This window comes from Microtus oregoni, unplaced genomic scaffold (genome assembly GCF_018167655.1).
Source record: "Microtus oregoni isolate MIOR12 unplaced genomic scaffold, Mior012 000013F_ref0000133, whole genome shotgun sequence".
Lineage (NCBI taxonomy): Eukaryota > Metazoa > Chordata > Mammalia > Rodentia > Cricetidae > Microtus > Microtus oregoni.
The window spans coordinates 36125855-36148808 of record NW_024543072.1 but is presented as its reverse complement, the minus strand read 5'-3'; the positions used below and the strand labels follow the sequence as shown (position 1 = coordinate 36148808).

The window sequence follows — 22954 nt, the reverse complement described above, 5'->3', positions numbered from 1 at the left end:
ACTCACGACTCACCATATACACATACCAATCTGTAAACAGTTTCTAACGCTCTCATGAGGCTGCCGCTCACGTACTGACTCGCATGAACTTCCCACAGTACTAGGTACTTGGCAACCCCTGTTAGGTTTATTGTTGTTGTTGTTTTTCCCCTTTGGGTTTCTTTTGGAGGAAGGTGTGTGTGTGTGTGTGTGTGTGTGTGTGTGTGTGTGTTGTATGTGTTTGTGTGTTGGTTGTCTATTATCTGCTTTTTGTTTGTTTGTTTGTTTGTTTGTTTCTTAGGGGAGGAAGTCTCCTTCTTTTCCCCAATTGGCCCTGAACTCTTTTTTACACTTAAACAATCCTCCTACCTCACCTTCAAAGTAGCTGGCTCTCTTTGAAAAGCAGGTATTATTAGATTTCAGCCCATGAATTTGAACTGATAAATAAATCACATCTTTGTTTTTACAACTTTCTCACTCAGTTATTTTATCTAATCACGGATGTAACCACAAACTTGAAGTCGTGCTAACAACACATGCTTTCATCCATATATTACAGTTGATAGGGGCTCGTGAAATATTGCACATACTCAAAAGAACGTTGAAATCAGACCTTACATTGAATATGTCATACAGCGTATATTTTGTGTGTTTAAATAGTTCCATATTTGTCAACTTGGTATCATGTGTTCCTTTGACTCTTTATATTTTATACATTGGAAAAGTTCTTCAGAGATGGCTGCACCGGTTTCATCTACAGGCTTCTGTGGGCACACAGGTCATGAAACCTGGTCCAGAGCGCTGGCACAGACTCCTGAGTCAAGAGGCGGTCTGTAGAGAGTTTTTCTAGTGATGTCCACATATTTATTCTAAACCTAGGTTAGGGGACGAACCCTGCTCTCAGCTCCTCTGTGGGAGCCTGGAGCCTATGGGCACTAACCTCTTCTTCAGGCTCCTCTGTCTCTGTCTCTGCTACAGGCTATGTCTTTTCAGGCTCGTCTGTCCTCAGTTCCACAGTGACTGGACAAGGGTGCAGTCCCCAAGGAAACACGAACTAGACTTGTATCCCCGCACACAGCCAGCTCCTCCTGTCAGAGGAGATGGGTATAAACACACATGTACATCCAAACAGGCTAGAAACCTAGGAGCTATTATTAAATGTGGGGCCCATTCAGTGGGAGTTCCAAAAGATAAATTCAAAATAGCCTTTATTTCCTAAGAATCTTGCTGACAGTGAGTGTAACCACCCCCCTCCTGCCCCACCCTCACCCCTCACACCCCCCACCGTGACTGGCCCAACCCAGCTTCACGTGGTCACCTCTCCCTCCTTCCAGAGCTGGATCCCTAGGACATATAAACCTCATTGGACCTCAGGCTTGAGCCAGCAGGGCTACCCATCCAGATACCTTGCAGCAGAACTTTCCAGAAGAAACTCACATAGCCTCCCTAACCAATGTCCCTCTGTGCATGCTGCTGCAGCTGTGGTCCCAAGATGGCAGTTCTCCAGCTGTTGTTTCTGGCCTGCCTGGTATGGGGATTGGGGGCCAGGACAGCACAATTACGAAAGGCCAATGATCGAAGTGGCCGATGCCAGTACACCTTCACTGTGGCTAGCCCCACTGAATCCAGCTGCCCCGGGGAGGACCAGGCCATGTCAGCCATCCAAGACCTTCAGAGAGACAGCGGCATCCAACATGCAGAGCTGGTGTCCACCAAAGCCCGGCTTAGCTCCCTGGAGAGTCTCCTCCACCAGCTGACCTTGGGCCAGGCTACTGGAACCAAGGAGGCCCACGAGGGGCTACAGGGCCAGCTGGGTACCCTGAGGAGGGAACGGGATCAGTTGGAGACTCAAACCAGGGATCTGGAGGTGGCCTATAACAATCTCCTACGAGACAAGTCAGCTCTAGAAGAGGAGAAGAGGCAGCTGGAACAAGAAAATGAAGATCTGGCCAGGAGGCTGGAAGGCAGCAGTCAGGAAGTAGCAAGGCTGAGGAGGGACCAGTGTCCCTCAACCCAACACTCACCTCAGGACATGCTGCCAGGCTCCAGGGAAGGTAAGAACTCAGGGTGGAGGGCTTACCCAACCCGGATGGTGGCATGCTTGCTGGTGATCTGTTACAAGGCTCCTGGGCTTCTCTTTCTGTTTTGCCTTTTCTCTCTAAAACAGCAGGCCCAGCATACAGCAGCAGCCTCAAGGTGAGCAAAGCAAACACTTTTGCATGCTTCTAGCAAATTGGCTCCTCATTTAGGTCAGTGGATCTGAGTTCTTGTGCCCATTCATGACAAAGGCATCACTCCCTGCAGCCAAATGAGAAACACAAGGCCAGAGGGGAGCTATATGGTGAACAATCAGTAGAAAATGGACAGCTGTCCCCGCCCCCTTTTCCAGATTTTTTTCTCTCAGAAATTGTTATTCCTACCAAAATGGCTTCTATTTATGAAATGCCATATGATTTGTGTTATTATTACCATTATTGTCATCATCATTATTAATTTATATGGTTTTTCAAGGTCATTATTAGTTTATATGGTTTTTTGAGATAGGGTTTTTCTGTGAAGCCTCATCTGTCCTAAAACCTCATTCTGTAAACTAGGCTAACCTTGAACTCAGAGATCCACCTGCTTCTGCCTCATGAGTGCTAGGATTAATGGTGCACACCACCGTGCCTGATGGTGTTCTATCTTTAAATCTCCTACCTTGATAAATAAAGAGGAAACAATATCAGGTCCCTTGGTGTGTGGCTTTGGAAATTTTGCCTTTTGTTGCTGAATCAAAGAATGTTTGCTTTCCCTGGATAGCTCTGAAGTGGCACTTCTCACAGAGGGGCTTTTCCATCTGTCCTGGCTCCTGCTTGAAGATGGGTCTTTGGGGGGATTAGGGAATGGGCACGCTATTCTTGATGGCTGGAAAACAGTATTTTGTTCTATGTATCTTTGTTGTCACTTTTTGTGAGTGTTTTGTTCCCAAACAGTCACCGGTTTCATGCGGTGACAAATTCAGATGTGGGAAAATTTGTCTAGATCCCTCAAAGCAGTTAATGTCAAGAAATAATGAGAATGAGGGGAAGGGTTCGTTTTAGATAAAGCAGTCTAATAAAAGACCTGAGAATCAAATATGTGCACTTCCTTAATCAGCTCCTGCATGGACAGGGGACAGTTAGTTACAGGAGGGGTGGGGTTGAGATGACTGGGGAACTCTGAGAGGGAGTAATTATTAGGGGAGATCATGATATTAGCATTCTCAGGTAATATCGTAGTTATGAGGGACTCTATCCAAACCATGTATGTGCTCAAGCCTCAGAGCTGAGCTATCAGAAACTATGCAGTTTACTCTCGGAGAGAGTGAGAGAGAGTGAAGCCACCATTTACGAGAGTAATTCATCAGTTGGACCTGACAAACAGTGCGTGGGGAGCGCAGTATCCTGCCACATTTCCAGGGTTGACAATCTCCAAAATAACATGGTGATGTACACGCTTTCTGTGTTAAGCCTGGCAGGAGACAAGCTATCTCGTTCTCAGCATGTTTGCTTCTTATCCATAGCACGGCAAAGATTTCACACTGTGATCGTTGTCGTGGGATACAAATGAATGACTACAAAAACAGGAATAATTTTTCCTGTTATTGAAATTTAAGTTCGCATACAAAATCAGGGGTGTCCATGGTCTTTTTAATAAATGCCATTACAGTGCTAAAAACCTAGCTCCCTTTCCAACTACTGCCCTCCCTGGACCCCTCCTGATGCCTGCCTTCCCAGGCAGTGCCCACTTCAGTTTTTACATGTGTGTTCTGTTGCACTCCTTCCATTAACGATGATATGGTTAAATATTTATATTTAAACTGGAAGAGATCCAATTCTGAATTTGACAACGGAGGAAAAGTGAGGTCCTAAGGAGCTCAGGGGCCAAGGGTTGGGCAGCTGCCCTGTGGTCGCTAAGACTTCAGCTGGACTCTGAGAGGGCAGGTGGAGAAAATGATCACTAAGCATTATAAGCAGCTTTCAGACTTGAATGAAGTCACACTCTCAACAACAACAACAACAATAAAAACCCATGTAAGTGATTCAAGGAATAAAAAGTTGGAAATGGAAAGAAGGGGCCTCATCAAATTGTTCACCATGGGGAACAGAAACTCAGCCTCAGGGAACACATATTCCTGGATCTGACAGTTCCCCATCCATGAGGAATAGGATGCCAGGCTGGTTCTCATAGAACTCGTACACAGTCAGAGAAGCCTGGACAGGGAGCTGATGTGATCCTAGCAAGTGATACTTCTGAAGAGTCAGATTGCCATAGCAACTGCTGGGGAAAGGTGGGCAGGAAGGGATTGAGTACCAGAGGTGTTCAGCAGGACCTTGGGTGGAGCAGAGAGATGAGAGGAGGAAGCAGCCTGGGTCACAGTTGACAGAGTGGCCACCCAGGGGAAGAAGTGTAATTGCAATGTTTGCCTCTGCATGACTTCCACCACTATGTGCAAATGTCATACAGTCATTTAAACCATACTTGCCATAAAGTCTCCTTTCAGAAGACCCTGGATCTAAAGATAGCACCCAGGACAACTACAAAACAGGGTGATGGCTAACTTTCACTTCCCTAAAGTGTTTATGTGGACCTGAAAACATCATGGCGGTGCGCGGGCAGATGAGAGAGGGGGAGTTGATTGGGGGAGGGATATGGGAGGCGGTGGCGGGGAAGAGACAGAAATCTTTAATAAATAAATAAATAATAAACAAAAAACCCTAAATTCTTATGTATCTGTCCACCGGGGATAGATACATTTTAGATAGTTAGAAGGGTTTTCAGCTCTGTAGTTAGTTCTAAGAGTGAAAAAAAAAAAAAACCCCTCCTTTCTGCACCTTTCAAAATCTAAAACAGGTTTGGCGATTTTCTTGCTCCTTTTTGCAAGTCCTAGAAACTGATTGCACTTGCATATCTTACACCTGGTGAGGAGCAACAGGCTTTGGAATCTCACACTTGGAGACAATCAACGGAACCAGGAGAGAATTTGTAGCCATCCAAACCCATCAGGAACCACTGAGATGGATGGGGCAACAATGACTGACACCTGTCACCGCTGCTCTATGGCACAGACTTTGACATTTAAATTGCAGGCAGCCCCGAGTCTGTCCCAGGAACTGCCCAGGGTTGAATGCATTTCCGATCACTTACTTGAGGGGCGCAGTGGGGATAACGAGGGGGGAAAAATGAAAAATCAGATTGTTCTAGAAAATCATGTTTAATGTAGAAATCTGGTTAATATTAAAATGCAATCTGCAGTTAAAAAAATATTTACAAAAAATTTTACAGGACCGTTTGCACTGAGTCCATAGCTCCAGCTCCCCTAGAGTATAAGGTTAAGGACAGTCTCAAAAGCTTTTTATGATGGAATGACTGAATCTCAATATGGATAAAGAAAAAAAATAAAGACTCGAGAGCTTCAAATATCTGATACAATATAATATGTGTTATTTTCACGACCCCTTCTATATTCAAAATGAAATGTTGGTGATTTAAACATTCCAGAAAAATCCGAGTTTGGACACATCCTTATTCAGGACTATTTTATTTATGGTTCCTGTATAATCTTCAAAAACAACCTGATATATTTGTATAGCTCACAATACTGGGACTCAGGAGGCTGACTCATTTGCCCAAAGCCCCAGAGCTGGGACAAGGCAGAACTAAATAAAAATACAATTTCTGGCTCGACCCAGGTCCCTTCACACAAAACTTCCATGCCTTCCTTTAGCAGACTTGCCAGATGGCTCTCCTGGAGGATTCTGAATGCTGCCAGAGCTCCTGGCTAAGATGACCATGAGGCCACCAAGAGGTTGCTAATCCAACCACGGCACCTGCCAACTGGAAATGAACCAAGTGGCTTCTGGAAACCTTTCCTTAATATTCTGTGTTACTACGGTTCTTGTTTACCACAAGGAAAGTGCATGAGGCATGGTGAAGACTGGGGGAAGACAGGAAGTGAGCCAGAGCTGAGGTCTCCTGCTCCCAACGGTGGGGTGGGACATAGTGGAATGAGGATGGGAACAGAACCCCATATCCCTGTGCCTCTGCCTCTCTGGAAGAAGATCCGACGGGTGATTGTGCTATGTGGGTGTCCTGGGCAACCATCTGGAGCCTGAACTCTGCTGCAGGTGGGGGGGGGGGGGTCACTCTACAAGAGCTCAGTGGCTCTCCTGAAGCCACCAGCCACTGTCTCGGCCCAGTGAGGATGCAGAAGCCAGGGAAGTTTAACAGACAGAATTATTTTTTCTTTTATTGAAAATAGATGTTTTCATACAATACATTCTTACTATGGTTTTCCCTCTATTTATTCCTTCCACTTCTTCCCTACCTGCCCTCTCATCCAGATCCACCCCCTTCCTGTCTCTTGTTAGAAAACAGACAGGCATCTAAGGTATAATAATAAAATAGAATAGAAAGCGAAATCAAGTCAGAATAGGACAAAACAAATAAACAGAATGAAAACACCCCAAGAAAATCATTCAGAAGTCCCATAAAAACACACAATTGCCAGCCATAATATATATGCAAAACCTGTATGACTGAAAAAAAAAAAAGCCCTGATGTGACATTTTGAGATAAGAAAATGCCAAAGACGACAGTGGGTTAATTTTCTGTTGGTCATCTATCTACTGTGGGTATGTGGTTTGTTTCCTCAGTGAGACGCCCTTGAAGAAAGTTAATTTTTTTATTTGCAAGTGGTTATCAATCAGAGATTGCTCCTGGGTTAGGAATGGAGCATGTGCCCATTTCTCAGCTCATGGGTCTGGTACAGACCCATGCAAGCCCTGTGCATGCTGCCTTTGTCTCTGTGAGTTCATGTGTATGTCAGTCTTGCTGAATTAAAGGGACTTGTTTTTTGGTGTCCTCCATCTCCTCTAGCTCTTACAGCCTTCCTGTCCCTTCTTCTACAGGGTTCCTGAGCCCTGAGGGGAGGGATGTGATAGAGACATTCCCTTTAGGGCTCAGTGTTCCAAGGTTAGCTGTGGGTCTCTGCATTTGTTCCCATATGCTATAGGAGGAAACGTCTCTGATGATGGCTGAGTCGGGTATTGATCTGAGTGTAGCAAAATATTGTTAAGAATTGTTTTATTGCTATACTTCTTTTGTAGAACAGTAGTATTTGATTTTTACCCTAGGTCCTTGTCCTATCTAGTCCAGGGATCTTGGTCACTCAAGCAGTATAGGATGAGTTCATCTAATGGAATAGGCCTTAAATCAAATCAGACATTGGTTGGTTACTCCCACAGCTTTGCACCACTATTGCCCTAATATATCTTTCAGGCAGGACACCATTGTAAATCAAAGGGTTTGTAGTTGGATTAGTGTTTATTCAACTTCAGTAGCAAGCAGAGTACCTTTTCCCCCCCAAGAACACTAGCCAATAGGGGTGAAGGTTCCAGATAGGCACCAGCTCAACTTCTCTGTGTTCAGTGAGTTGCACAGGTATTATTTTTAGCAATAGGACCTTGCCATCAACCGATGGAGAGAAACCTATAGCCTTTGCAACAGCCTGGGTTGTTTTGGGGGTTCCCATGAAATTCCTTTGTCCAGCAACTCTATTAGATATAGCTCATTCTGTTTGAGGCTCTGTCTCCCCTATTATTTAGTGATTTAATTCTGATCACCTTTATATATGTATATAATTAAAAAAACTGTTGGGTGTTCTGTGTTGTGTGATACAATCAGAGAAAGAGAGTTACTCCAAGGTAAATTTTAGGCCCTCTGTGGCAACAGAAAGGTCCAGCTTCTGATGAATTGAACCTCAAACACCTGTTCAGAAGCATATTTATTGGCGGTTATCCAAAGATTTTTTTTGGGGGGGGGGGAGTAAACAAGTTCCTCATATCAAAATCCCTGATCTATATATTTTTCATCATCCCTGCCCCGCTTTAGTCTTTATTGTGTGATGTTTGCAGTACCCAAGAATTAAAGAGTTTCAGGTGTGCCAGGACATCTTGTGACTAGTGTCATGCAAAGGCTATAAGGCTGCTTCAGAAAAACAACTCTATAAATCACAGAAAACAATCACTGGTTTCCACCATGATTTCTTCAAGGGCAAAGTACTCCTAGAAAACAATTATGAGGAACAACAATGCTGAAGTGTAAGCCAAATAAACCCTCTCCTTCCCAACTTGCTTTTTGGTCTCTGTATTTCATTGCAGCAATAGAAAAGTCTAACTGAGACAAAGTGGTACCAGAAGTGGGGTTATAAAGCTGCAGCTGTCCTCTTCTGGGTGGAGCCCAAATAATGTACAGAACCATCAGTAAACCAGGCCCTAATCTTCTCTTCCTCAGTCAACCAATCATAGAGAACACCCCATGAGGCTGTAGGTGACTGCTTGGCAGCAGATGGCATTGTATCAGGAGTAGAAACCCACAGGCATTTGGGTAACTTCTTCATGTAGCTCGCTAGTGCCTTGAGGACCTGTTTGGGTCCCATCTTGTATATACCATTTCTATTTGATAATAGATTGTTGCTGTGCACATCCTACTTTATGACTTGGTGGGTCAGATAAGCACCGAGCTCATGACGGGCATTTTAGGTCACATGGTAACTTGGTGGTCCACTGTCAAATGTTCAGTTTTCACTAAGGCCCAGTAGCAGGCCAAGAGCTGTCTTTCAAAGGGAGAATAGTTGTCTGCAGATGCTGATAGAGTTTTGCTCTAAAATTCTAAAATTCTTCTGTGATTCACCTATAGGAGCCTGCCAAAGGATTCAAACAGCATCCCTATCTGCCACTGAGACCAAGTACCATAAGGTTGGCTGGATCATATAGTCCAGTTGGTAGAGGAGGCTGCACAGCGGCCTGGATCTTAGATACAGAGAATAACAACTATTCTGTTCTAGTGTTTACCCTAGAGACAGTGAAATCTGCTTAGCCTCCAGCAGGAAGCTTCTGATGTGTTAGGCTTCCATTCAAGGCCTCAGATGGTCCTTTAATTTTGCTGTCCCTCCTTATAATCCCTCCCTTGACCCCTCTCCAGTTTGATCCTCCCCAATCCTCCCTACCCTCTTCTATCCATTAACTTTCTATTCTACTTTCCCTCCTAAGGGAAATTTATCTCCTCCTGCTAGCCCTTTATACCTAACCACATGAAAATCAGTAACAATGGCAAGAGAGCAGATATAACAAACTCCCTATGTAAGTCATCTCTGTATGGCAGCCTGGGGCTACAGGGGTTGAGGCAGGCTGGACAGACTTGGAAGGACTGCAGACTTCTCTCTGCCCATCTGAAAGCAGGTGGAACTGTTTGTTCTGGCCTCAGCAGCTGTAAATCCCCCTGTGTGCAGGTGGGGACCGCCCCCAGGGACCTGTGGCACCACACAGAAGAGCCTCAAGTAGATGGGGTGGGCACATTCAGAGCACTAATGTCTCCAGGCAGCAGTTCTGGCTTCCTTATGGAATGGGTACTGCCAGGCTGAAGTTGCCAAGGAACCGCAGCCTGGAGTTAGGGACCTTAGGATGCCCTCAAGTGCTTATGACAAGCCAGCAAAGGTGAGCTGCAGACCCTCCTCCTCCCGTGGTGTCTCTGTAGCGCCCTCTCCTGGGATGGTTCAATAGTGCTCACTTCTACAGAACACTTGCAGAGGGGAGCATCCAGCTGTGAGAGCCAATACGTTTATTTGTAGCTGGCAGAGCCCTAACCCCAGAGTAGAAGGGATACAAATGCCATGACTTCAGAAGACAGTGGTTCAACTCCCAGCTCCAGCACTTACTAGTAGTGAAATCTTGGTAGAATTCCCACCCCTTCTGACCCTTGCTTTCCTTGTTTGCTGAGGTGGATTACTGGGTTACTTTTAGGACTGTTATGGGAATAAGAGGTGACCAATGGTAAGCAGAGTGGTGGCAGGAACTCCATCTCACTAGGTGAGCACCGTGAGTAATTTGTTTAACTATGGGGAAGGCTATCAATAGCTAACGATCATCTCTTCTATTCTCTTCTCTGTCTCCTCCTTTCTCCCTCCCTCCTTCCCTCCCTCCCTCCTTCCCTCCCTCTCTCCCTACTCTCTCCCTCCTCTCTCCCTCCCTCTCTCCCTACTCTCTCCCTCGTCTCTCCCTCCCTCCCTCCTCCCTCCCTCCCTCCCTCCCTCCTCTCTCCCTCCTCTCCTCTCCCCGTCCCACCCCTCCTCTGCTCCCCTCTCCTCCTCTCTCTCTCTTTCTCTCTCCCTCTCTCTCTCCATACACACACACTTTTTGGTGTTTTTGTTAATACTTCAGCTATTTTTTTTAGGAAAGTCATCTATGAAAATGCCTAGCTGTATGCTTTTCTTTCCATTTTATTATCTCGGAAGCTAAAGAGGGAAACTCATTTTCTTCTCACCGGATCACAGGTGTGCATGGTTCTTTTCTTAATATACATTTTGCTCTTGCTCTCACCAAACAGTAAACCAACCTACTTCAAATATGAAATAGAGTTTTTGTTTGTTTGGTTTTGGCATTTTTTTGTTTTTGTTTATTTATTTATTTATTTTTATTTTTTGAGACAGGGTTTCTCCGTAGCTTTTGGTTCCTGTCCTGGAACTAGCTCTTGTAGACCAGGCTGGCCTCGAACTCACAGAGATCTGCCTGTCTCTGCCTCCCGAGTGCTGGGATTAAAGGCGTGTGCCACCGCCACCCAGCAATTGTTTTGCTTTGTTTTTTCAACACAAGGTTTCTCTTTAGCTTTGAAGCCTGTCCCAGAACTCACTCTTCAGATCAGGCTGACCTCAAACTCACAAAGATCCACCTGTCTCTGCCTCACAAGTGCTGGGATTAAGGACGTGCAACACCATCTCTTGGCTAAATATGAAATAATTTTTATGCGGTGCAAGCAGTAAGGAATCAGACACTAGGAAAAGGTGGCTCACAGTAACCATCGTGTGGTGGCCTCTTCCCTTTTCTAGGAATTTCCAGAGGAAACTCAGACATCTTCCTTATGCAAATTGATCTCAGAAAGGAACATGTAAAGCTTAATGAGTTGCTGCCAATCACCTGCACACTTCAAAATAGCTACCAAAGGTTGTAAATGTTCCCAGCACAAACAAATAATATTGTTGATGGATATGCAGTTATTTTGAGCTGATCAATATTCAGCATATACATATATGGAAATATCACCTTATCCCATCAATATATGTACATGTAATTGTGTCACAAGCAAAAGTAAAAACATAGTTAAAAACCAAAAGTTGATCTAATTCTTACAAGTATTCTTATACATAGAACACATAAAATCCCTTCAGCTGAGTGAATGCTTAGCAGCTGAAATTCAAACACTGAAGAGAATCCCAATACCTGACTGTCTTTGAACTCCTGAGACCATACTTCATTAGCAATCAGTCTCCCTAGTGGAATTTATAGAAATCACAGAAGACTCTTGCTGTATTTTATTTTGCGCTGAATATTGAACGCTGTGTTAAATAGAGTGCTATGCAATCTATCACTTGTAAGCTTTTTAATTATGCACATTTTCAAATGGTCACAAAAGTAAAGAGACAAGTGAATCCCAGTGAAACCAGCACCCCAGTTCCAATAAGCGGCCGATGTGATTCCATCATTCTGCATCTTCCTTTACCTGGCTCCCAAAACAAATCTTAAAGTATTTGGGAGCATATCAATTGTCACCCCCACAGAGTCCGATCTTGTGCTACTTCTTCGCCAACCGCTATGTGTCTCTTTCTTTGGATATAGTCTCTCAGTGGAACTTGGACATGCTGGCCTTCCAGGAACTGAAGTCAGAGTTAACGGAGGTTCCTGCTTCCCAGATATTGAAGGGGAGTCCATCTGGCCAGCCCCGGAGCAAGGAGGGAGACAAAGGTATGAAGTTAGATTTCTTCCCTGTTGAGCCCACTGGCCATTGTGTGCCTTGTTCTATGTTCAGTTCTCAGGAGCCAAGACAGGTGACTTTCCCTAAACAGAGCTGGGGAGAGGGAAGTAAAAACCTCTCTGCTGCCTCATCTAGATGGGCATACAGGAAGTCCATCTTTGCCCCATAAACCCTCTTCGTCCTACTTCCCACCCTTGGAGAGGTGGGTATGTACCGTGCATACTCTTGGCATTTCTGACCTTTGTCCATCAAGGAAAAGTACGTTCGTACCTCTCCAAGTGTTCCATGAAACAAGGCTGTTGTTTCCAGAGAGTAATATTGACTTGTTATTCACAATCCCCGCTAGGCCTGAAGCGTGGAAAGTGTGAGTCCCTGAGGGGAAGCATCCCTGTTTGCCTTTTGTGAGGAAGCTCAAGGCCTGCAGGAAAGGATGGAGATTTTTCATGAATCCCCTAAACTCAAATTCTCATCTATCTATTCATTATATTTAAAAAAAATCACACTCTGTTTTTATGATATTTTAAATGCATGTATCAAATATGTGGGCCATTAAGTAAGGCTTGAACAACTTTGTCATACAGGGACTATGCTCACAATGAACTGATTTCCTGTTTAAATAAAATAACCCCAACTTGAAAATCATGAAGAGCAATGTAATAAACATCCACAAATCCCTGCCAGGTTCAAGGAGAGAATCACAAACACAGTCAGAGCCCAGTACAGCCTTCTGCCTCACTGAATCGCAAACACAATCAGAGACCAGTACAGCCTTCTTCCTCACTGAGTGCAAGATTCATCTCACAGATTCATCACATGGGATTTGCTGTGTATTTCTCTAGTCCAAGCACTTGGGCATTTCTAATCACATCTACATTGACAACAACCTCATTACTGAGAACTTTAAACGCCCTTTGTAAATGAGAAAGCCAGGGGCTGGAGAGATAGCTCAGTGGTTAAGAAAACTGGCAGCTCTTTCAGAGGACCCAGGTTCAATTCTCAGCATCTGAATGGCAGCTCACAACTGTCTGTAACTCCAGTTCCAGGGGATCTGAGACCTTCACACAGATTCATTCAGGCAAAGCACCAGTGTACATAAAATAAAACAAAAACAAAAACAAATGAGAACGGTAGGGCTTACCGAGCTAAGCACCTCACAGGGTGGCAGGGCTCAGATGTCAATCCATTCTGTCCCCACCCTCTCTGCTCTGCTCCCACAATCCTGCTATCTGTGTTTGGAAGACTTACAGATACTAGAACATGGCATCTTTTTATTTTCTTTTGTAATTCATCAGGATGTGGAGAGCTAATCTGGGTAGGAGAGCCAGTCACTCTGAGGACTGCCGAGACAATCACTGGCAAGTACGGAGTGTGGATGAGAGACCCCAAGCCCGCCCACCCATACACCCAGGAGACCACATGGAGGATTGACACAGTTGGCACAGGCATCCGCCAGGTGTTTGAGTACAGTCTGATAAGCCAGTTCGAGCAGGGCTACCCTTCAAAGGTTTACGTGCTCCCCCAGGCGCTGGAAAGCACGGGTGCTGTGGTATATTCCGGGAGCCTCTATTTCCAGGGAGCTGAGTCCAGAACTGTGTTCAGGTACGAGCTGAACACCGAGCTGCTGAAGGCTGAGAAGGAAATTCCTGGAGCAGGCTACCACGGACAGTTCCCGTATGCTTGGGGAGGCTACACAGACATTGACTTAGCTGTGGATGAAAACGGTCTCTGGGTCATCTACAGCACAGAGGAAGCCAAAGGTGCCATTGTCCTCTCCAGATTGAACCCAGAGAATCTGGAACTTGAGCGTACCTGGGAGACCAACATCCGTAAGCAGTCCGTGGCCAACGCCTTTGTCATTTGTGGCACCTTGTACACAGTCAGCAGCTACTCTTCAGCCCAGGCAACTGTCAACTTTGCCTACGACACTGGTACCGGAGTCAGCAAGGCCCTGAGCATTCCGTTCCAGAATCGCTACAAGTACAGCAGCATGATTGACTACAACCCCCTGGAGAGGAAGCTCTTTGCGTGGGACAACTTCAACATGGTCACCTACGATATCAAGCTCTCTGAGATGTGAGGAGGACCCCCGTATCCCTACCTGGTTAGGCTCCTGGGTGAAGCAGCTGCAGGGAGAGGCAGCCAGCTGCATGGAGCTTCCCTCTGCTCCTCGAGCTTTCGTTCACCCAGTCAGCGTGCAGAGTCACCACCTGACTGGGCAGGGATGCAGCCTAGGGGCATGGACAGCTGCATATACTATGTTCTCTTCTGTCAGCTTTTAAAAAGGTGTTCATCTTATAAAGTTCATATCTTGCAGCAATCGGGAGCAAAAGCTATAAGCATGGCTTTTCTTCATGAAGCCATTGTTCTTGTAAGCTGTATGGTCACCCTGCTCTTTGAGAAGCAACGGCAGTTCTAGAGCGACCACTCTTGCGGCTAGACCTGTCCCTGGAGAGGGTTCGTCTACTGCAGTTTCTAAAGCTTCAGACAGCATATAGTTGGGTGGCATTTAACCCTTTGCCCTGTGAAATAAAGTCATCTTATACAACATTCTGTCCTTGACATCTGTGGAAATCTTTGCTTGCAAGCCAGATTTCAGCAAGCCAGATTTCAGTTACCCAATAACGTCTCTGGGTTGGAAGATGTGACTGAAAGACGTTATAGGTGTGTCTGTGGCTATGTCTGTCTGTCTGAGAGGCTTGAGCCTGTCCTTTCTTGTTTTGCTTAAGGTGGCAATAGGTCAACAGTGGGATGCACACCTCCCCACCTCCATCTAATTGTGCTCTTGATTCTTCCTGAACAATCTAGGCCTCTCTCCTTCAGCTTGCCTTCTTTTCTAGATTCATTTCAGGTTTTATCTGTTGTCACAGATAAATTTTTTTGAGGTAGCCTTTACTGTCCTGGAGCTCACTATATAGACTGGGCTGTCCTCAAACTCAGAGATCTTCCTGCCTCTGCCTCCCGAGTGTTGGGATTAAAGGCCTGTGCCACCACTCCTGGCCCAGGTACCAGATTTTGTTTGTTATTTTGTTTTTCAAGACAGAGTTTCTCTGTGTTAACCGTTCTGCCTGTCCTGGATCTTACTCTTTAGACCAGGCTGGCCTGGAACCCACAGAGATCCACCTGCCTCTGCCTCCTGAGTGCTGGGATTAAAGGTGTGTACCCCTGTGGCTGGCTAGGTACCAGATTCTTAAGCCACAACTCTCAGGTGAGCACATCTTACAGAACTTCTCTTCCAATTTAAAAATGATGATAAAGCCGGGCAGTGGTGGTGCACACCTTTAATCCCAGAAAGGCAGGTGGATCTCTATGAGTTCGAAGCTAGGCTGTTCTATAAGAGCTAGTTCCAGCACAGGCTCCAAAGCTACAGAGAAACCCTGTCTCAAAAAACAAAAACAAAAACAAAAAAAACAAAATAAAACAAAAAATGATGAAACACATATAGTAAAAGTTATCATCTTAATCACTTAAATATTGCTAACCATACTAAGGAGTGTGTGTGGTCAGAGGACAATTTAAAGGAGTCACATCTTGACCATTTTTAAATGTACATAACAGGTCATTCAATGGTTTTGTGCCAACATCATCACATATGTAGAACTCTTTTCATCTTGTAAGAACTAAAGCCCATAAATAACTGTTCCTCCCTATAGTGCCAAAACATTACTTCCTGTGTGTGCACAGTTTGTGTGTGTATGTGAATATGTGTGTATGCATGTGTGTGCGTGCATGTTCATGCAGGTGTGAGAAAATCAGAGGACTACCTAGGACATTTTTCTTCAGCCACCATCTATCTACTTTTTCCCTCTGTGTGTGTGTGTGTGTGTGTGTGTGTGTGTGTGAGAGAGAGAGAGAGAGAGAGAGAGAGAGAGAGAGAGAGAAGAGAGAGAGAGAGAGAGAGAGAGAGAGAGAGAGAAGCCTGTCACTTGCCAAGTAAGTTGAGTCATTGAGCCCCAGAACTCCTCCTGTCTTCTCCCCCAAATCACAATCCCCAAATGGTTTCTGGGGATTAAACTCGGTCTTTGTGTTTGCAAGCAAACACTTCACAGACTGAGCCATCATCCCAGAGCTCTGCTTTTTAGTCACTGAAGTTATTTTCCTTCTCTGTGGCGCAATAGTGGTAGTGTATTTCATCTTGCCAATTCAGCTTAAATTTTATTCTGTTGGGGCTCAGTCATGCCCAGCTTTCCATCTCCCTGGCTCTTGCTGAGATAATCTGTGCTTAAGATAAGCCTGCTTCACCAGGCAGATATTCAGCGTTTGCTACTAATGTGCATATTTTCATTGCTGGTTCCACATGTTCTAGCCACCACATCCCCCAGCTTCCACAGTCTGGGGTCTGAATTCTATGGGTTCTACATCTGCTAGCCCCCAAGTCTGGTGTTCAGATCTTGCAAGTTCCACATCTGCTAGCTTTCACATCTGCTAGCCTCCACAGTCTGCTGTCCGGATCTCTCAGGTACGTTGTTTGAAAGGCAGAAAAGGAGAGGAAGACTCTTACATCTCCCCGGAGTTAAGGGGCATTTCAGGAGTGGGCTTGAAGCATAGGAACATGGGTTCCCTTTGCTCGTCTGCTGCTGTCCTTGCTGGAGATGGGCTATCTCTCCCAGGGGCCTGATGAGGACCAGTTCCTCTGATGTCAGTTACCTGCACAAGGTTTTTGTATACTGCATGCACATAGTTAGAAGGTAATTTCGCATATTCTTAGGGTGACCTCATTTTGTTCAGCCCATCACATAAGGATAGGCAAAGAATTTCCTACTTTTGGCACCATGCAAAGGCACTCAAACTTTTGGTATTTGAAGCATTTCAATTTCAGGAGTTTTTAGTTTGTATTAAGATTAAGACTTCAACCTAGGACTCAGGTGGAGGACTATAATGCAGGCCCTAACAACCAAGTTTTAACCACACATTCTTTCTCTCTCAGACCCAAAAACCCTGCAACTAAAGTTACAGTCAGTTGGGAGCCTCTGGGAACTGAACTCAGGTCCTCCGGAAGGGCAGCAAGTGCTCTTACCCACCAAGCCACCTCCCCAGTCACCAGAACTTTAGAGTTACTGCCATAGAGGCCTGGACTTTCAGCTGGTTCAGATTTCATTATCAAAAAAAAAAAAGATTCAAAAATTAAAAAAACAAAGAACCTCAAATACATCTAGCAACCAGCAGTGTTCTAGATAGCAGAGGCCAAGTCAAAGAATCAAACCAAACACACACATCTTAGAGACTCGGCTTGAAAACTCGTTACTTTGAAATATGTTAGTGGGGTGCTAGCTTAAATGCAAGCTGTGCCCCAGAGGCTCATAGGTCTGAACTCAGCTGGAGGTAGCAGCACTGGGGGACAGGCCCTGAGGTTTAGCCTGACCCTGCTTCCTGCCCTACCTATTCTTTTCTAGAGAAGTCTGCTGTCCACACTTCTGCACCGCAAAGCCACCTGCTGCCCGCCTTTCCTGCCTTACTACACCATATCACCTCATAGCACAAGCCCAAATAAACCTCCCTGTCCTTCCTTCAGCTTGTCTGCCAGATACTCTGTCAGCAATGAGGAGAGCAACTAACACACACACACACACACACACACACACACACACACACGGCATCCAACAGTGGCTCTAGAGCACAAAAGAGGAAGACAACCATTTCTAGGATAGTCTTCGAAGGCGAGGCCAGAGACCCCAAATGAGCTCGCGTGCTGGCCTCTGTGTACAGCCCATCTACAAATAACTTCATTTGTACTTGCTCATGTCTGTAGCATCAGCTGGCGAAGGCGGTGGAGCAGGAGGCACCATGAGGTTTCTTTTGCTGGTAGACTCTTGTTCCACGCCCACAATGGGGGTTGTCTTCTTACCTTCACCACTTTTCTTGGTGATTGTTTCATCTCTAGGGGGAAAAGCATATTAAAACACGTTGTTCAAATAAAGGCAAGAGAGGGCCAGGTGAGATGGGTCAGCGGGTAAAGGTGCTTTCTGCCAAGCCTGATGATCTGTATCCGGCCCTCAGGACCCACATGACGGTGGGTCAGAACTGACGCCTGAAAGTCGTTGTCCTCTGACCTCCATATGAGTGTCATGTTGTGCGCGCACATACACACACACACACACACACACACACACAGAGAGAGAGAGAGAGAGAGAGATGCAGTGACTATTTTTAAAGGTGGTGATGATGGGTGGGTGGGCCGAAAAGCCAAATCCCAGATGCTAGCACCAAAGAAAATCACGTAACATTTTACAGTTTTACATGACATCCTCTGTCCATACCTTTAGAGCTACTCACTTGGGAAAATGAGATAATTAGTTATGAGGCTGCCCTCCTCAGAATGAACTCACCAGTCTCTCTTGGTCCTGGGGAACCAAGGGGGTTCACCCTCCTCCTCCTCAGAAGCGTCTCTGATGATTAAAGCAAAGTCTCCCTTTGCTTGGCTTTCCCTCTCCTGCCAGTCTACTGGCGATCCACACAGCTCTGTTTGTCCTCAGGACAGTCCTCCCTCAGGTCCATTTCATACTCATTTCTCTTCCTCCTGACTGTCCCCTTTTCCAACCTGCTGGGTGTACTAGAACCTTCCTGTCTTGCTTAGGTATGGGCTAACCCTTTCCACGAGGGCATAGGACTAGCATATGAAGCTAGTACAGATTCGGATTTGCTTTGCCCTGAGCACTAAGTAGACCCAGGGTCTAAAGTTAGCTGTCAACTAGAGACCAATCCCATGCTACACACAGATTCAAACCACAATACGATCTTAGAGCTTTCTGCCAAAGCAGCTCAGATAGAAGGTGATCTATGTAGGACATGTGACCCTACCAAATGCAAATCTCTCAATGTAAGTAGATCTGTTTGATAGTGAGAGGGGCCCCAGGGTGGGTTTTCAGGCCCTTCTCTTTTCAGTTGGACACCAGGGCCCAGTAACCACAACCTTCTGGAAACAGGATCTTCCTCGTGAGCTAAGCTAGGCCTGCCAATTGTTTGTGCACTGCTATCAGTAAAGGTCTTCAACACCCATATGTGTGAACACTAAGAAAGCATACAGACGTTCTATCCATTCACAAATACCTTACTTCTCAATAAACTCTAAGCTCACAAGAGCACTGAGACCAATCCTGGAAATGGAAGGCCATTTTCCAACTTCATAATGTCTATTCTTTTGGCCAGCATCTTGTAAGATTTAACGTGAATAAGATGCCCAGTTTATAACTGCCAAAGAGGAAACACGGGGCATGTTGGCAAAGTGTCAGCTCTTGCTGTTTCCTTGTAATTGATTTGTATTTGCCATATCAGAGTTATTCCAACCTGAAGTCTCTGAAGATTTTTTTTTTAGGTCATGTGTCTCTTTTAAGGGTAATTTAACTTGTAACTAACATAAACAAACTTACATCTTAGCATTTGCAAAAAAATGAAGGCATCTCCCTTGCCTAAAGGAACCTGCATGGCTTCAACACAGTGAGCCCTAACTGTGTCTAGCCAAGGGGCAATTTCAGTAGAGTCCTACCGTTCTCCGCAGAGATGCCATCACAAAGTTGACATCACAAGGCATGCCCAAAATGGAGTGATGCAGGGTGAGCTAGGTGTGGTGGCTCACATATTTTTTTTTTTAAAGATTTATTTATTTATTTATTATACAACATTCTGCCTCCATGTATGCCCACATGCCAGAGGAAGGTGCCAGATCTCATTACAGATGGTTGTGAGCCACCATGTGGTTGCTGGGAATTGAACTCAGGACCTCTGGAAGAGCAGCCAGTGCTCTTAACCGCTGAGCCATCTCTCCAGCCCCGGTGGCTCACATCTTTAATCCTAGCACTCACTCAGGATGCAGAGGCAGGTGGCTCTCTGTGAATCTGAAGCCAACCTGATCCACATACTGAGTTCCAGGACAGCCAGAGCTGCATAGTAAAACCCTGTGTCAAAAACCAAACCAAAGGACCAGATCACAACAGGGTGCCCCGTTAGTTTTGTGTTTATACAGCCAATTTGTATTATATTGCACAGATGGATTTAAGCTAAACTAAGAAAATATTGCTTAAAACTCAAATTCAACTGAGGTTTCTGTATTGTATGTGCTTGACCCACCATTCAAAGAATGTCCCTGGGCAGATGAGGACTTTTAGGGCTAAGACATTTCCATCACATCATCACAGAAGAGATGGCTCCACATATAGGCTTGATGACCCCAGTTCAATACCCACAACTCCTGGGACACATGGACACACACACACACACACACACACACACACACACACACACACTTTAAATAAAAAATAAACACAATCCCTGCACCCATGGATTCAAAGTACACTCTACCACCCCCACAAGGACGGAACACAGAACACCATCACCTCTTGAAGGAACCTGTGAAAAAGTTCTGCCCTGCACAGTGGGTGGCAAAGCATCTCCCTCCTCTCTCAGATGCAGCTAGGAGAGCAGTGGATGAATACATCTGCACCGTCCGTACTTCCTATAACCTCTACCAAACCAGGTGGGGCCCAACCACCATTCTCCCTCCTAACTCACAAGCAAGCTAGAAGAAAACCTTTTCATACCTTGCTGCCATGGCAGTTCTACGCTTGTTCACCTCAGAGACCAGGTCGATGTGGGTGAACTCGATCCTTTTCATAGAGCTTTTCTGGACCAAGCCTCACTTGGTGCAATGGAGGAATTTAGATATATTGCACCTGGAAAGCAAGAAATGGGATCCAGGTGTCAGCATGCTCAGCTGGGTCCAGCCTGGCATGTTCTGTCACAGTCTCAAGCTTACCCTCCCTGGCCTGGTCAAGAGGCAGATAATCACTCACTTCTGGGGGTGGCTGAGGGAAGAACCTGGGGCTCATTGGCCCATTTAACAAAATACATGTGGTTATTCCAACCCATTAGTGAAGAAACAAAACAGCCATAACTGACCCTGGTAAGGGAGAGGAAATGGAGGCCCAAAGAAAGGAAGTTTGTCAGTGGCCTCATCTCAGGCTGATTCTCGTCTGTTGGTTGTCACTCCAGGGGAGCATTTTTCTTGCTGGGTTCTTTGGCCCATGTAAACCTTTCTTCCTGGAGCCCTCACCTTCAATGGAATAAAAAAGGACTAATACAAAACTCGGGCATAGTTAGGTCATTTACTCAGGAACTGAATACTGGAGGGTTGGCAGAGTTGGTGCTGGTAATGGAAAAATTGGCAGCCTACCCATGGGGCAGTGCCATTCGCCATGGGGCATCCTTTTCCATGCTTCCTTGAGAGCAACCATTTCTCCTGTATTATGATCTCCACAGGAGAAACAGTGCACAACTGAGCAAGAGAGAAACAGGAGGCTTCACTAGGAGGCACTGAGTCAGGACCTGAATCTGTGTCTTTCAATGTCAGAACTGATGCTTTCTCTACAACAGAGGCAAGGAACCTGTAGGTCCTGACCTCCTGCCATGCCTTTCCATAGGGAGCAGGAGTCTATAACTGCACCCCACTCGTGGGGCGACACTGCTGTTGTTACAGCATGGATTTCAATGGCTTGAGCTGGGCCAAACAGTTTTGGTTCCTGGAGGACAAACAACGAACTCACCTCTGAATCCCAGGTCTGCTGATGTATGGCCACTTCCACACTGCAGCTCATAGAATTACAAACAAACAATCAAAAAAAAAAAACCCTGCTATCATTACACTTGGTACCCACAGAACAGCCGCACCGCCTCCTCCGAGAAGGAAAGGGCCAACAAATGACCAGCATCTTTGTTTCCTTTACTCTTTTATCCTCCTGGAGTGAGTCCCTCTCGGGAACTTGAGCTGATGGGATTATAATTTGCACCTGCAGCACACAGCAGCTGACACAAATGTTCTCTACCAACGTAGCCTGGCGAAAATAGCCCCTGCTGTGGCAGAGAGAAGCTGCGGCTCCTGAACAGGGAAAGACTCTGTATGTTACTTGAGCATCAGGGAAGGCACTGGCTTAGCCCATGGTGAACTGGCCTGGCAAACATCCTGACCTGTAGCTACTGGGTACATGTTTAAAAGCTGGTTCATGAGCACCCGTTTTCTCAGACCAGCATAGTCAGTGACTCTTCCCCTTCCTGAAATGACATCTGGAGGACTTAGGCAGCAGAGTCAGGCAGATCTCTGGGAGCTGGAGGCCAGGATGGTCTACATAGTGGGCTTTAAGACAGCCAAGGCTGTGTAGTGAGATCCTGCTTCAAACAAACAAATTGTCTCTGCTAGGGTGGCAAGTATTTGGGGCTTTGAAGAGTCAGCCATTTAGTTCCCAGATTCTTCTTCTCAGCTGAGTGACCTTGAGCTATCAACCTAACCTCTGTGAGTTTTGATTTTCGAGTCTGTCAAAGAATGCTAGTTTTCTCCTAGGGTAGTCGTAAAGACTGAGAAAATATTTGTAGAAAAATCCCTCCTTTATCAATTCTCCTCATTCAAAACTATTGAAATGAATGCTTGAAGACATGCATGTATAGATTATGTATATATATGTGCACACACACATAGCCCTGGGATGAATACAGGAATGATTATATGAATACGGGTGGTTAGAGGTATTTCCACTGCTGTACTGCCGAGAGTAAGCCTGGCCCTCCCAAGCCCAATTTCATACATTTTGAAAACAGGAACCCTGCTCATTTTATTTTATTTTGCTTGCCAAAACTCAGACCCAAGACCTTGTGATCAGTTCTCATGCCCTTGAACCTGAATCTTAACTAGCATTGTGCTCCTATCTGTTTCTTTTAGCCATGTGATTTCTGAAGTCCTAAGTGTCTAAAATGTGAAGGGTTTTCAAATCATGGATCCGTGCTCCCCACCCCTGACCTTTTCATTTGCCTGAAGTAGCCAGAAGCAATTGCTATATGCAAATTTTAGAAGAACTAGAGAAATTGTACGGATTTCCTAATCTTTCTCCCTAGCCTTCCTTCTGCGCTCTCTCTCTCTCTCTCTCTCTCTCTCTCTCTCTCTCTCCTTTTGCAGGACTTCATGTATCCCTGGCTGGGCTTGTCTCAAATTTGTTAGGCTGACTTCCAACTTGATCTATAGATGAGGATGACCTTGAACCCCCAATTCTCTTGCCTCCATCTCCCAGTTACGAGGATTACAGCTGTGGGTCACCAGGCCCAGTTAATGCAGCCCTGGAGACTGGACACAGACAGGTCTTTCTGAATGTGAGGCGAACGCTTTGCCACCTGA

The 22954-nt window shown here is 45.5% G+C and overlaps 1 protein-coding gene across 1 annotated transcript; it reads left to right on the top strand.

Moving 5' to 3' along the window:
• Positions 1 to 1385: 1385 nt before the first annotated feature.
• Myoc (myocilin) lies at positions 1386 to 14332 on the top strand. Its single transcript, XM_041662930.1, has 3 exons — positions 1386 to 2033; positions 11670 to 11795; positions 13098 to 14332. Exons 1-3 carry the CDS (start codon positions 1433 to 1435, stop codon positions 13880 to 13882), a joined length of 1512 nt encoding a protein of 503 aa, XP_041518864.1. The 5' UTR covers positions 1386 to 1432; the 3' UTR covers positions 13883 to 14332.
• The last annotated feature ends 8622 nt before the right edge of the window (positions 14333 to 22954 follow it).

Coding starts and splice junctions, on each gene's coding strand:
- Myoc (XM_041662930.1), top strand. CDS start 1,433: ATGTCCCTCTGTGCATGCTGCTGCAGCTGTGGTCCCAAGATGGCAGTT. Junction 2,034..11,669: donor GCTGCCAGGCTCCAGGGAAG/GTAAGAACTCAG, acceptor CTTTGGATATAG/TCTCTCAGTGGAACTTGGAC. Junction 11,796..13,097: donor GAGCAAGGAGGGAGACAAAG/GTATGAAGTTAG, acceptor GTAATTCATCAG/GATGTGGAGAGCTAATCTGG.